Source organism: Eurytemora carolleeae, unplaced genomic scaffold, assembly GCF_000591075.1.
Source record: "Eurytemora carolleeae unplaced genomic scaffold, Eaff_2.0 scaffold1155, whole genome shotgun sequence".
Lineage (NCBI taxonomy): Eukaryota > Metazoa > Arthropoda > Copepoda > Calanoida > Temoridae > Eurytemora > Eurytemora carolleeae.
The window spans coordinates 63,754-78,443 of NW_019397057.1; the positions used below are offsets into that span (position 1 = coordinate 63,754).

Below are 14,690 nucleotides of genomic sequence, written 5' to 3' on the forward strand. Positions count from 1 at the left end.
ATGTTTAAGTTAAGAAAAGTTCAGTAAAAATATTTTAACGTCGTAAACTTTGTTTTTCCACTATAATTTTAATATGAACTTGTTTAGGAACCCAGCGCTGCCCAGGGTACACATAATTACTACCGCCGTTTACCCGCACTTGACCGGTAAATTAGTTTTCGCTAAAAAAATCGACCCACTAAAATTAGAATTTTAAAACCAAGCTAAGAACATTCCCGTGGCTCACCCGAGTTCCCCAATCAAAATTTAAAACAAATCGGCCCAGGGGTTCCTGAGTTATGATCTGACAAAGAAATAGACAGACAAACAAACATTACAACTTTATATATATAGAAAGAATACATACAAATAACACTTACTGAAATAATGCCACGTTTTTAAAGACTTTTTTAATAAAATGACTATAGCCTTTATTTCAAGTGACCCTTTACTTGCAGATTGTCAATTCCGATTCACAATGGTACCCTTATAACCTTTGATTAAAGATGGGTTAGATATCCTTATTCTTCTATCTGAAAATTGATTATTCTTAAATAAAGAAAATGTTAAGAATTTTCAAGAGAGAAAAACGACGATATCTTCTTGTGAATAGTGGATCGGAAATGTCAATCGTTATATGGAGCACTCTCTAGAGCAGTTTTAAAATCCTTGTTTAGACCATAATTATCTCCATGGGAAAATGTTTAAATATATTTTTTTTTCAAATTATACCTTTCTAAGATGTGAGGCAGGGACTAAAATTTCGTGGTTGGCTAGACAGGCCGCTGAATGACTATTTTCCTGAAAAAATAAACGATTTTATCTTATACATATATCATTACAAATATTGGTATTTGAAAACAAACCTCTAGATCATGTGGAAGAGTGGTTTGTTTCTTCTCTTTTCTAGTGGATTTTTGTTGAACCAAATTTGAGGTTTTCCTATACAATAAACAATGGGTTAACTGTCGTCTTCGCAATTTCATTTAATTAGAAATACCGAGCTAACGATTTTATAATTCGTAACTCTTATTTATACCTTTGAGAGATTTGTTCCTGAACATTTTTCAGCTATATATTGTATAAAGTAGTTATCTCTGATTGTTAGTATGTCAGATCAAACACACATAAACCCCTCTAGCCAGATTTTCCTCAAGTTGCGATTCGTGAACTCGGTTTAAAAATTCGAAGTTTTGTAAGTTGACTTTTATAGAAGAATTTTTTTAGCTAATGCTGATTGATGGGTTCCCAAGCTAGTCATTCATAAAATAAAACAAAAAACAAAAAAAAATCAAAAATTTTAAAATTTTCCTTACAAATATTATTTTGCAAACAATTCATCAAAATTAGACCAAACTTTAGTCTTTAGAACGAACCTGACAATTAGGTGTAAATCTTCAATATCTGTGTAGGGGCAGAGCCCTGCTGAGGATAACGTAGAACAGAACGGACCGGAGTAATTACTCCGGGTTCCCTTTTCTCCGTATAGATGTTTAATACTGTAATCATATCTGAAAGCCTTTTCTTCCCAAACACTTAATCCTCGGTCTAAATTAAGAATTCAAAAATCTTGGATTCAATAATTTCAAAAAATGAAGTTATACATTTTATTCATAAAAATAGTAAAGTTCAATACTTACCACCTCGTATTTTAGAGTAATAATGGAACCAGAACTTCCTTGCTTCACTTGAATCCATCCCGAGTTCTTTGAGGAATAGAGAGAAATAGAATCTAGGATAATGTTTCAGCTTCTCCCCAGTCTCCAGTGTATCTAGGATACGTCTCATACACGCAGGGAAACTGGCGCCGAGCGCCGGTACTTCGTGGAATAATATCGGGTTTCTGTTGATCTTTCGTGATCTTCTTTGGGTTAAACTGTTGTAGTATTTCTCTAGGTCATTAAAAAGTCTAAAATAGTAAGATTTGCAATGTGCATATAATAATAATGATAATAATAATAAATGGTTATCCATCATTCCTTGGGAATCATTTGTGGAGCCCCTATCAGAAATAACCGCCTAAGGACGGAAATTAATGTAACTGTTAGGGTTTAATTGTATATTAGATGATGTGTACGCTGTACACTGTACACTGTACACTGCAGTACAGCTGCACAAAACCATAAATGCAAATAAAAAGACTGAATAAATTTCGTACAGTCGTCTCTGAAGTCGTATCTTTTGTGGGTATCCTTGTATATTATTAAACCCATTTTCCAAATTTACGTCCGCAAGAGAGTTCTTACCTGAGGGTTCGGTCGTCTTCTATTTCTCCTGTCATAACTTTGAGCACATAAGGTTGTGAGTTGATATATCTTGTTAGTTCTGTCTCCAGTATAGAGCGGAATATGGTGACCCACAGTTGAATAAGATTGTGACATCGGAATAGAATAAAACCTTAAAGTACAGTGGTAGGCGATTTTATCAATACAACGAAGACGACGTTTTTATTTAAATTTTTATTGTTAACAAGCATTTTTTCAAATTACAAGTTTACAAGTAATGAAAGAGAAGCTTTTTTATTGACAGCTTCTCTTGACTTGATGTTTCTGTGTGTCCATGCTGATTAACAGCTTGATATAAATCAAAATTGAAATAGAAAGTCGTCTTCATTGTATTGATATAATCGCCTACCACAGTACTATTCTATGAAGAAGTGTTTATAACGAAAGGTGGTGTACAAATAATACGAAATTTGTTTAAATACAGTGGGACCCATTAAACTGTGCAATAGGAAGCCGCCTAGACTGTTATCTATGATTTTAACTAGTCGAGTCTCTAGAATATGTAACACACAAATACACATAAGATTGTATAAACGTCGCTTTCATATTCCACAGTTGCTAAGTCTCTATAGTACTTTTATTTCTATCCGATGTTTCGCTCTGGTGCAATCTGGATGTTTAGCCAGCTTCTTCGGAGAAACCCCGGTTTCCCACTGCATTTAGGGGTCTGAGGAGGACGTTTTCTATAAATTCGCTTCACCGAAACATTGGATAGAAATAAAAGTATTTTTATTTATACCTCTCACTTCATTATAGTGAATCTTAATAGTTGATAATAGTTGATAATGGTTGATAAATGAGCTAAATCAAAAGTTTATCAAGATGTAAGCAGTACTTCACCTTCACTAAGAGTAATCTCTCTACTAGCCACCAGACCAGGAGCAAACTGGAACGGGACGGAAACCTGGAAATTCTGACAAGACTTGAGTTCGGGTTGGGTATCTTGGGATGGATTTCCTCTGGCTCTATGTACATCTGGAAATATTGAAACCTGAACCTGTTTTTCATCCTTCCTATTAATCTATCCATATTTTTCGCTATACTATTTCTCATTGCTTAATACGCTTTTTTTGTTCCACCTCAACTGTTCTTTAAAACTTCTAATATCTTTATTTTTATTAATGATGGATAAGTACAGTGATCTACGTAGAATATAAAATTTTATTTAAAACTCAAATGATAAGTTTCAACAACAATTTCTAGATAACTCAATTAAATGCAAAATACGAGTTCAGAAAATTAAACAAGATTTGTCCTAATTATTATTTTCTCTTTAAAACTCAATCAAGCAACCATTTTAATTTTCAAATCTAACCTTTTTCCTTTCACTTAAATAATAATTATTTTACCTAAATAATGTTGAAGAATTCCAGAATCCAGAATATCACCTACAATCTGGAATTAAAGAAATAAATCTTTGTATCCTGTTGATGTAAACCTTTGATATTTCAAATTATTTGATCCATAAGTTTCATCTTTCAAAGGTGTACGACATTGAATTGGGAAGATATAGGGATCAGAAAGTTTGAATTTGTGGCAAAATCTCACTCCTTTACGATCCAAATTATTCTTTTTTAGATTGGGCAATATCAAATGGCTGATGAAGTAATAATTATGAAAACAGTTTTATTCAGATTCTTTATGTGATTAACCCTGTACACATAAAAAATCGAAATATTCTAATGGAAATTAGTATTTGCCACAAACTATAATTTTTAAATCCCTATATCTTTGCAACCGGATGTCGTAGATCTTTAGTATTTCGAACTATCAATTCAGTAAGATCAAAAGGTCTTAATTTGAAATATAAAAGATTTAAACCATCAGGTTGCAAATATAAAAGGTTAAAAAAATTTGAGTTTGCAGCAAAACCTCAAATCCTTTAAATCCGAACCTTGGCTAGAATATTATACTGTCTGTCCTCTGCGTACTGCAAGGATAGGGTTGAGCGGAGTTGAAGAAATGACGAGTATATCAAGGTTGGTTCCATCTCAACCTCAACCCGGAACAGGAACAATCTGGATTCTGTATCCAGAAAAAACTGTCGCATCCCAGGCCTTCAACCGAATTCAAAGTAAAATTTTAGTCCAATAAATAATATCTGAAAGACTGAGATTATAAAAAAGAATTTATACTTGCGTAATTTTGCTTTATCATCTTAAATGTATTAGACCCTAATAACTCCAATAACTAATCACAGCGTTTATAATTATCTAAAATATTTTAAAGTTAATAAAATTTGTTTTTCAACTTTTAATTTCTAGTTCCTTAAAGCTACAAGGATGAGAAGGGTGCAGTGTGATATTGAGTCCTTATCCGTCCTGTGCAGTATATTTTCGGTATCGGAGCAAACCCTTCCTATACAGTCTCTCACCTCATCTGTACAAAACACATCCATCAGAACAACATATTAGGCATAAATCTTTTAAATTCTGTGTTCATGATGCTCCAAACCTCACAGATGAAAACACAGGTTAAAGTTCCGCAAATTTTGAAAATATATTTCGATCTGGGTAAGCCCTCTTTAATTCTAACGATTTAATAACCATCAAAATCAATATCAAAAAATGTTTAAGCAAATAAACAAAACAAAAAACTTCATAAAAAATGGGTTGCCAAATGAAACAAAAAAAGGGAAACGAACTCAGACTAAATGAGAATTTCAATAACGGATTTATTAGGTTTTCCATTTAAATAAGCTTAGAGTTATGCAAATTAAGTTCTTTGTCTCTATTCTTAAAGTAACTTTAATATGGAATCCGTGATTAGAAATAATTTTTTTTAAAAGATCCAATTAACGAGAATATCTTGATCAGACAAAGGTTTAAGGATACCGTAGTACATCGGGAATGTCACTTCTTTCATGGAATTTCAATTGAAATTACGCCTACAGTCCCTTTAAGATACTGATTGTTCCTTAATCGTCTTAGAATCTGATCTCGAATCCCCATATCTTTGCAACCTAATGATGATGTAAACTTTTGATATTTAAGACCATATCGACTTTTTGATCTACCATAATTCATACTATAAAATATCAAAGCTCTACACATCATTGTGAACCCCTGAAAGGGAATGTGAACGTAATTTCAAGTGAGCCCCCATTTTCAGATTTGTATGCCCGATTCACAATTTACAGACCGCGTAAATCCGCAAACCACCATTATCGAAAAACCACAACAGAAAATTATCTTTTTTAGGTCACATTTAATTACGTTGACAGTCCCTTTAATCAACAACTTGCTGTATCCGGGTTAGGATGTGTTCCTGAGCAGGACGTTTGAGATAGAGCAGAGAGCAGATGTAACCTCTCCCGGCAGAGTCCTTTTAACTTTTCCAGAGTTATATCTCCGCGCATTTTTTTCAAATAAAACATCTGAAACTTGTAATGAGATCAAGGAGAGGTAAAAATGATAATTTTAATGATCTTTATTATATAATAATTATCAAATAAATCACTCGAGAGTAAAATCAAATGGGGAAAAGAGTTTCCGAAATTCTTTAGTGTGCTCCATTTCTTCTTCCTAAAATAAATAGGTCTTAAAAACAAAAATACAAAACTAGTTTTAGAAAAGAGAATAAAAAGCTTGTTTTAAAACTACCCAACAGAAATGGTTTCACGAACTGGTTTAAAAAACAAGCAAACTGCAGTTCAAAAATGAAATAGAAAACTTGTTTAAACCTAAAATCTATACAGCATTTGTTAAACCAAAAAAAGTCTCAAATTGTAAAAATTATAATAAACCACGTTAAAAGTGATAAAATTACTTTAAGAAGACCTTAAAAAAAAATGTGTTGACATATATACAAAAAAATATGGTATATGCAAAAAAAACCACAAAATCAGTTTTAAAAAAGAAAATAATTTTGTGAAGGAAGGCTGTGGGGAAATGGTAAAATATTTACTTGAGATAGTTTACAGGCCTTCCAATCAGCTCTCTCCTCCATATCTAGTAAACTGGGACAACACAACACCTCACGACCAAACTATAAACAAGAGATAATTTACAGGCCTTCCAATCAGCTCTCTCCTCCATATCTAGAAAACTGGGACAACACAACACCTCACGACCAAACTATAAACAAGAGATAGTTTACAGGTCTTCCAATCAGCTCTCTCCTCCATATCTAGTAAACTGGGACAACATAACACCTCACGACCAAACTATAAACAAGAGAATATTGTAAACTTAAAAAAAATTGTTGAGCTAATTTATAATTGATTAAAAAAGGAGAAGATTATTATCGGCCATTGCTATAATGAAAAAATAGGAATCTGGAAAATCCCCATAAATTTGATCAAGACAGGAGCAGATCGCTTATGTTTTCAAAGATGCCAGAGGACAAGGATTTAATGGAAGGAAAGTTATTTCAGAAGTGTACACATCTTTTGTACTGCAGTGTACTGTCTCTGGGCGGTAATGTAAACAAAAGACGGATGTCAAAGCCTGACATGGGATCCATTTTTCACATAAAAAAATCAGTGAAATATTCTGGTCATAGGAAACTATTATGTGAATTATCAAAATTATCAAAATTTAATGCTTTTAACCTCCTCGGATACTAAACGAACACTGATGCATCTATTCTTGTTTACAAATTCCACCCAAAGAGAACTGGTTTCAATGTGTACGCAGAGTATACACGACCGCAATTAACTTTCCTTGCATTACACCCTTGCCAGAGGATGTACTTCCGTACAAATATGACATTTTATATTGCATTTACTATATCCAAATTGGTAATGCTTGCCTTGGGATCAAGTTAAAAGGGTGTTAAAAACCACTTCACACTTTTTTCTCTCACGAGGCTTAATTTTTACCCAATCATATTGAAATTAATATCACAATGTCCCTAAAATGTCGTCCTTAAGCGGTAAAAAAATTTTCGGATTTAATTCTAGTGAGGAGTAAAATCATGACACCAAAGATTAACAATCCATAAATGCTAAGCTTTCTAAAGGGATTGTTCAGTGTTCACCTACTTAAAAATAGTCATAATATCCCTAGTTTTAGAATTAGAAACACACTCAAGCCACTCATGCCACTCATGCCACTCAATGAACATTATAGTTCTCATGAGGTCTTCTGAGTGGTAAGATTGGATTACATGTGTTACTAATTTAAAATTCAGTGATATTGATGGACCAAACCTCTGTAGAGTAAAAAAAGAAGATGTTGGTTCCACATTAATTGAAAATATATTTCGGTCTGGATTAACCCTCGTCAGTTCTAACGATATAATAACCATAAAAATCGACCAAAAAAAATGTTAAAACCACAAGAAAATAAACAAACAAAAAATATTATTAAAAAAAATTGGGCTGTCAAATGGACAAAAGGGAAACGAACTAAGATGGAAAAAAGATGATTTGCAAATATTCACTTTTTAAAAATATTTAAGAAACTACTATTTCTTGAGATTGTTTCTGTCAGGAAGATTAAAAAGCAAACTGTTTAATCTCAAAAATTGGAGTATTATGGAAAGCCAAAGAAAAATGAATTTGGTTCCTCATACAAAGGAAGGTGGTTTTCAATTAGTTGAGGAATCCCTTTATCTAGTCCTTACCTGGAGAGGGAATCCCTTTATCTAGTTCTTACCTGGAGAGGGAATCCCTTTATCTAGTCCTTACCTGGAGAGGGAATCCCTTTATCTAGTCCTTACCTGGAGAGGGAATCCCTTTATCTAGTCCTTACCTGGAGAGGGAATCCCTTGTCTATCCGTCCAAACAGTTTATCTTTGTTTGGAGTTTCTACGAAGAAGTAGGGTTGACCTTGTACAGCCAGCTGAGCAATTGGTACATGACTCGGGATCTAGAAACGTATATATTAGTGCAACAACTATGTACAAGAAAACTTAAAAGTGTAATATTCTTCCATTCAAAGTTCCCAGTCTGTGCAAGTAACGTGCTACCAAAAAAAAAGATGAGACTTTCAACTATTTAACTAAAGTAAAAAAACTTTTAAATATCCTAACATTCTCATTCTTTTTGAGCAACCCTGTAAATTCAAAAGCTGTCGATTGAGGACTGGGTTCTCATAACAGCGTTAAATTTAAAAGTCAGGTATAAATCAAAACTGGCAGATTTTCACCCTAAAATGGTAATTTCCCCAATAAAACGGCATGTTTTCTTGTTAATTGACGGATTTGGTAGAGTTCCCGTCAACATGGACACTGGACAGGTTTGCTCTAAATTACTTGTACTTCGTATTCGTTGTCCCGTCTCGAGTTTTCCAGGGATCGGGCTTAAACTTTTAGGGTACCCTCTCCTTACCCAGGGATAATTGTCTGGGAGGAACCCTGTATCTTACCTCGTTAAGATCCATCTCCCTACTAGAGGCCTGGTCAAGGAACTCCTTCTTTACCACGGTAGCGTCGTCCTTTATGACAGGAACCACCTGGAGCTGGAGATGCTGGCACTTGAAGTTACGCTCGAAGAACACCGGAGCTTTCCCATTCTTTTTAAACATCTTCCTGTTATAGATATCTAACATTTATCAATCCTTACACATCTTCCTGTTATAGATATCTAACATCAAGTTCTTCATATATATCTTCCTGTTATAGATAACAAACATTTAGTTCTTCTTATACATCTTCCTGTTAAAGATATCTAACATTTAGTTCTTTATATAGATATTCCTGTTATATATATCTAAAATTTAGTTTTTCTTATATATCTTTCTGTTATAGATATCTAAAAATTAGTTCTTCTTGCACATCTTCCTGTTATAGATATCTAACTTTTTGTTTTTTTATGTACATATTACTGTTGTAGATATCTATTGTTTATTTCATATATTGTTAATAATTTGCAACATATAGTACTTCCACAACTTCCAAATATCTATCATTTAGTTCTTCATTGCATACATCCTTTTGTTACAAATATCTAACATCAAGTTTATTTCCTTTTGTTATTATTTTTACCTCAGAGCAGATTTAAATTTGTCAATCTCCTGCGATACTTCCTCTGGTAGGTTTACTAGGCATTGATGATGTCCTATAAAAAAAAATATAGTTGTAAAAACTCTCAGAACAAAGTGTTTCTATGTTCAAAACCATTGAATAATGATCTTTAGAACAATAGCCATAGCCATAACAATAATAATAATAATAATAATAATAATAATAATAATAATAATAATAACGATGATGATAATAATAATAATAATAATAATAATAATAATAATAATATTTAGATTTTTTAGCATTTGTTATTCCCGGGGTACTCCAGGGTTCCCTCAAAAAATGTCAGCCCATTCTGTCTAGCCGTTTGGCCAGCTATAGGTGACATATAAATATATATGCATAGAAATATATATAAATGAGCGAAGAGCTTTATAATAATAATAATAATAATTAATACCTATTGGAAGTATCATAACATGATCAGGGGTAAGAGCTCCCTTGGCTAGAGCTAGATAAGAATGTTCTCCGACGGAAACTATTAAATGCTTCTCCACCTCCGGAGACGAGAGACAGAACCAACATGGTCCAACCGGAGCTTTTCGTCCGGAATCCTAAACTTCAAGATTAAAGGGACTGTCATTGTTATTTGAAGTGATCCATCTTGTTTAAAGGGAGCCCTCAAAGATTTGACTGATCAAGTATGATATAGAATTATTTCCTTTTAAACTGTTTATTTTGATTTGTGATTTCACTGGAAAAGTGACTTTCTTACAAGATGATCAAAATTTAAAAATTATTTCCATCTTTGCATGAATGTTTAAATTTTCACCTCTCCGTCATTCTTTCTCTTCTTCCCCTTCCCCTCGTCCTCCATCTTGGCGTTCATATCGAAGAAGAACTGCTGCTTCTTTTCCCCCTGCACCAAATATTACAGTGTTACGCTTTAGATTAAAAGGAGAGTGCACTGTTTTATAAAAATTTGTGAAAATTAATAAAATCTTTTTTTAATTAAAACTCCAATTAAACAATTTTTTTAAAGATAAATATTACAAAAAAGGGAATAAGAGGTTTCTTACAAAAATGTTATTTTTTCAAACCAGTTCTATCTAAAATCACAAACAAACACAGTGCAAGAGCTTTAAAATCCCAACAAACAAAAGTCAAGAACTCTGAACCAGCTGAATAGAATCATAAAAGAATAAAAAAGCTAAGAAGTCGTTATCTACACACTTCATCACATTTAAAATCAGAAATAACAAGAACTCCTGTGCTGGACCTTGTACCTGGATTTCAATATGTTCCTGGAGAAATGGTATCTCTGTAACTCCAACAGGTTGAGCAACTAGCTCAGCTCTCTCCATGTTCTTCAAGGGAGTGATGTTGAACGCGTAGAGCCATTTCTTCTTCTCTTTGTTTCCAACCTTACCCAGAGCAATAAACCTTAAAATAAAGGAGTTGAGTCTTTGCCACGCCCACAAACTCTGATTTTACAATCTCTATATCTTTGCAACCCACTATCGTAGACCTGGAATATTTCAAATTGTAAATTTTGTAAGATAAAATAATCTAAATTCAAAGGTTTACACCATCAGGCTGCAAAGATATAAGAAATCAAACTTGAGTTTGGGACAAAGACTGAATTCTTTCATCTGTGCCCTTGTTCTATTCTTTTTTTATGCGTTCGTATCGAAAGTTTACTTGTCTGTTTTTTATTATTATGGGTAAAATCTACCTTGTATCTGGTTTAGTCTATTCTAGGATAAGTTTCACCTTGCGCAAGGATAAGATGTACCTTGTAATTGGTTTAATCTGCTCTAATATAATATTTACCTTGTAACTGGTTTAGCCTACTCTAGGATAAGGTTTACCTTGTAACTGGTTTAGTCTGCTCTAGGATATGATTTACCTTGTAACTGGTTTAGCCTACTCCAGGATAAGATTTACTTTGTAACTGGTTAAGCCTGCTCTAGAATAAGATTTACCTTGCAACTGGTTAAGCCTGCTCTAGGATAAGATTTACCTTGCAACTGGTTTAGCCTTCTCTAGGATAAGATTTACCTTGTAACTGGTTAAGCCTGCTCTAGAATAAGATTTACCTTGTAATTGGTTTAGCCTTCTCTAGGATAAGATTTACCTTGCAACTGGTTAAGCCTGCTCTAGGATAAGATTTACCTTGCAACTGGTTTAGCCTGCTCTAGGATAAGATTTACCTTGTAACTGGTTTAGCCTACTCTAGGATAAGATTTACCTTGTAACTGGTTTAGCCTACTCTAGGATAAGATTTACCTTGTAACTGGTTTAGCCTGCTCTAGAATAAGATTTACCTTGTAACTGGTTTAGCCTACTCTAGGATAAGGTTTACTTTGTAACTGGTTTAGCCTACTCCAGGATAAGATTTACCTTGTAACTGGTTTAGCCTGCTCTGCTCCTGTCTGATGGTTTCTATACGGAGTTCTCTCATAGTGTTCACCGTGTAGTCCACAGAAATGATATCTAAATATTCCTTCTTTAAAGGGACTGTGCGCATACTTGGGTAGTGTGAGCTGTACTAATCACCGAGAAGAGGATTCTAATTTTAAATACCTAATCTATATATACATTTAACTTGTTTGGGTGTCTGTTTGTTTGTTTGTGTCCAATAAACGCCAAAACGGCTGAACCGATCGGGCCCAAATTTTGTGTGGGACCTCACGTGAACCCAGGGAAGGTTTATAAATGATCAAAATATCAAAAATTAGTGTTTAAAAGTTTTTATTTTTATAAAATTTTGAAAATACACGAACAAATATTATGAAATCCGCAAACTTTTTTCTTTTCTTTTATACTGTACAAAGAGAAGATGCTCACGGATAAAGCCACAATTAAAAGTTGAAAAAGAATATGGGTGCAAAGCGCCCTAAAAACCTAGTTTTTCATAAAAACCAATTAAAAAAATGACCAAACAATTGAAATATTTATCAGGTAACTATTTTTCGGTTTAAAATGTTAAAAATGACTAATTAAACCTCTCACTAAATATGTAATAATTGAGTTTGAATTTAAAAGTGTGATTAAAAGAGACATTCATAAAATCTTATTTTTAAAATAAAGTTAAAAACTGATAACATATTTGTATCACGTAACATATTACCTGGGTCGAGAAAGAAGAGCTAGTCTGGAAACAAGGGCGGATCCAACCTCTAAAAAAGAACATAATCATTATTTGAAAATTATTTTATTTAGATTTTTTTCATAATTTTCCGATTCTAACAAAAAATTAAGCAAGGAGTGGATAAAGGGAATTAAACTCAAATTTTCTAGTCTCTACATCTTTGCACCATAATGGTGTACACTTTTTATGATACAGCAGAATTCATAGCTTGCAATATAAAAGTTCTACGACATGGAGTTGCAAAGATATATGGATTGAATATTAAGAGTTTGCGGCAAACACTCATTTGCTTTAGAAAAAAATTAACTTTAGCTCCATACCTAGATCTCTAACCTCTGAGGCCCGAGTCCGATTACTGATTCCCTTCGGCCAGTCTGAGGTTAGAAGAATATCTACTCCGGGATACCGGGAATCATCCCATCTCAGGTTACCCTGAACAGTAGGATCTGTGTATATAGGATATCCTGTAGGAGGGAATGGATGAGATGGAATTATCATCGTTATTTGTTTTATTTTCAAAATATCATTAAAGATATAAATTGTACTTACTATGTATATAAATATAACATTTGTTTCTTCGCCTGTTTATCTTTAGACCTGTAGGTTTTTTGAAGTCTGTAATTGACTCTGTTTACCTCTAGATCTGTAGGTTTTGTAATGAGTAATTAACTCCATGTACCTCTGAAGCCTGCAGATTTTGTAATGAGTAATTATATTAACTCCATGTACCTCTAAAGCCTGTAGATTTTCTAATGAGTAATTAACTCCATATACCTCTAAAGTCTGTAGATTTTGTAATTAGTAATTAACTCCATGTACCTCTAAAGTCTGTAGATTTTGTAATGAGTAATTAACTCCATGTACCTCTAAAGCCTGTAGATTTTGTAATGAGTAAATAGAAATTTTCTGAATCAGCATTGCATTTTAAATTAAAAAAATCATTATAACATTTTTAACTTTAACAAAAATATGAAATAATAAAAATAAATGAATATGACAAACCTATCGGAGTTATCGGATCTTGAGGTAGGACTGTTCTCTGAACTAGGGCAGGTATCTCCTCCCAAGAACTCCGGTCGGAGAAGGAGAAGAGAACAAGAACTCCGTGTGCTCCGTCCTTGCAGGACGGATACATGTGTCCGTACTTTTTCATTGCTCCAGCCCCCGTGTCCCAGATATTCAACTAGGATTGCGTAAATAAACTACGTATTAAAAGAAAAATGAGCCACATTAACGTACAAGGGTGTAAAGTTATAAGAATTTCCCCCCCGGAGTGAATTCTTATATAACCCTCTGTATTTACAAAAACTTCTTTAACAGGGTGTTCCTAAATAACTAAGTTTACCTAGAATATAAACCGGGATTGGAACCTTGCATCTCCCTGTCTTGTAATCCTGCCAACCCAGGTTTCCTGGTCCAAAGAAGGATCCAACGCAGAGAAGCATCTCAAACGGACCCGCCTACAGGGATACAGGGTTTACCACAAAGGATGAGACTTTAATGAGAGAAAACTCATTAAAATTGACAATTTGAAGGTTAAATTCGTTGTTCTGTCTGGAATACAGTTTTTTCAACGGGTACGTTAAAAGTTGCTTTAGGTTGGAAACGTATTTTCACTATTTTTAAAAATTCTTATGGTCTCTACAAAGTTCTGAAAATGGGTTAAAGACTTTCCTGGATGTTGAAAAGGTTTCAAATTGGTCAATTTGTTTGCTGGTATTTTAAACTGTATTCGGTTTCAGGGATTTCTTAAAGTACCTCTATATCTTTAATTGCCTTATTTTTTACTTCCTCATTTCAAATAACTTGCTATAAAAACTAATTATAGCACATAGTGCTAAAATAATAATGTTATAGGTAATTTAATGAAACGTTTGTGTACTTGTCTTATTTCAATGGCTATTACATGTGCTATAATGTACAGCTAATTTAACTTGATAGCACGATGATTACTTTATAGCACGTTCATTATGAAATTCACGATGACGTGATTAAGAATGATAAAGTAGTTTCATAAAATTGGTTTTTAAGTTTCTGAAACTGGTTAAAGGTTAGATGGTTTTTTGAAAATATTATATTTTTTGAACCTAACTGTGGAATGAATTTAAAGATTCTGAAAATAGTATTTGAGGTTTGTGAAATTAGTGTAAAAACCAGCTGTCGGCTAAAATACCCATTAAGAGAAACAGTTCTTGATTAACAATGAAATTTCTTTCAGTCAATATGAAATTCTAAAATAATAATTAAAAAAAAAACAATAAAATCATTCCGACCTTTTTGTTGACAGCCTCCACCTTCTTGAAGAGGGAGGCAAGGTTGCCCTCGGCGTCCCCCGACACCAAGATCTTTAAAGACATTTAAAT

At 33.3% G+C, this 14,690-nt stretch overlaps 2 protein-coding genes across 2 annotated transcripts; both read right to left on the minus strand.

The window, feature by feature from the left end:
- Nucleotides 1-803: 803 nt before the first annotated feature.
- Nucleotides 804-5,650, minus strand: LOC111711472 (probable DNA primase large subunit). Its single transcript, XM_023485844.1, has 9 exons — nucleotides 5,532-5,650; nucleotides 4,532-4,643; nucleotides 4,159-4,321; nucleotides 3,614-3,659; nucleotides 3,105-3,239; nucleotides 2,226-2,376; nucleotides 1,620-1,888; nucleotides 1,356-1,527; nucleotides 804-921 (listed from the first exon to the last, which is right to left on the minus strand). Exons 1-9 carry the CDS (start codon nucleotides 5,638-5,640, stop codon nucleotides 804-806), a joined length of 1,275 nt encoding a protein of 424 aa, XP_023341612.1. The 5' UTR covers nucleotides 5,641-5,650.
- Nucleotides 5,640-14,690, minus strand: LOC111711473 (CWF19-like protein 1). The gene is made up of 15 exons (XM_023485846.1): nucleotides 14,601-14,690; nucleotides 13,664-13,787; nucleotides 13,326-13,510; nucleotides 13,192-13,233; nucleotides 12,648-12,759; nucleotides 12,307-12,355; nucleotides 11,577-11,669; nucleotides 10,460-10,616; nucleotides 10,006-10,092; nucleotides 9,634-9,787; nucleotides 9,195-9,267; nucleotides 8,576-8,738; nucleotides 7,961-8,077; nucleotides 6,171-6,251; nucleotides 5,640-5,788 (listed from the first exon to the last, which is right to left on the minus strand). The coding sequence occupies exons 1-15, from the start codon at nucleotides 14,682-14,684 to the stop codon at nucleotides 5,720-5,722; spliced, it is 1,590 nt and encodes a 529-aa protein (XP_023341614.1). The 5' UTR covers nucleotides 14,685-14,690; the 3' UTR covers nucleotides 5,640-5,719.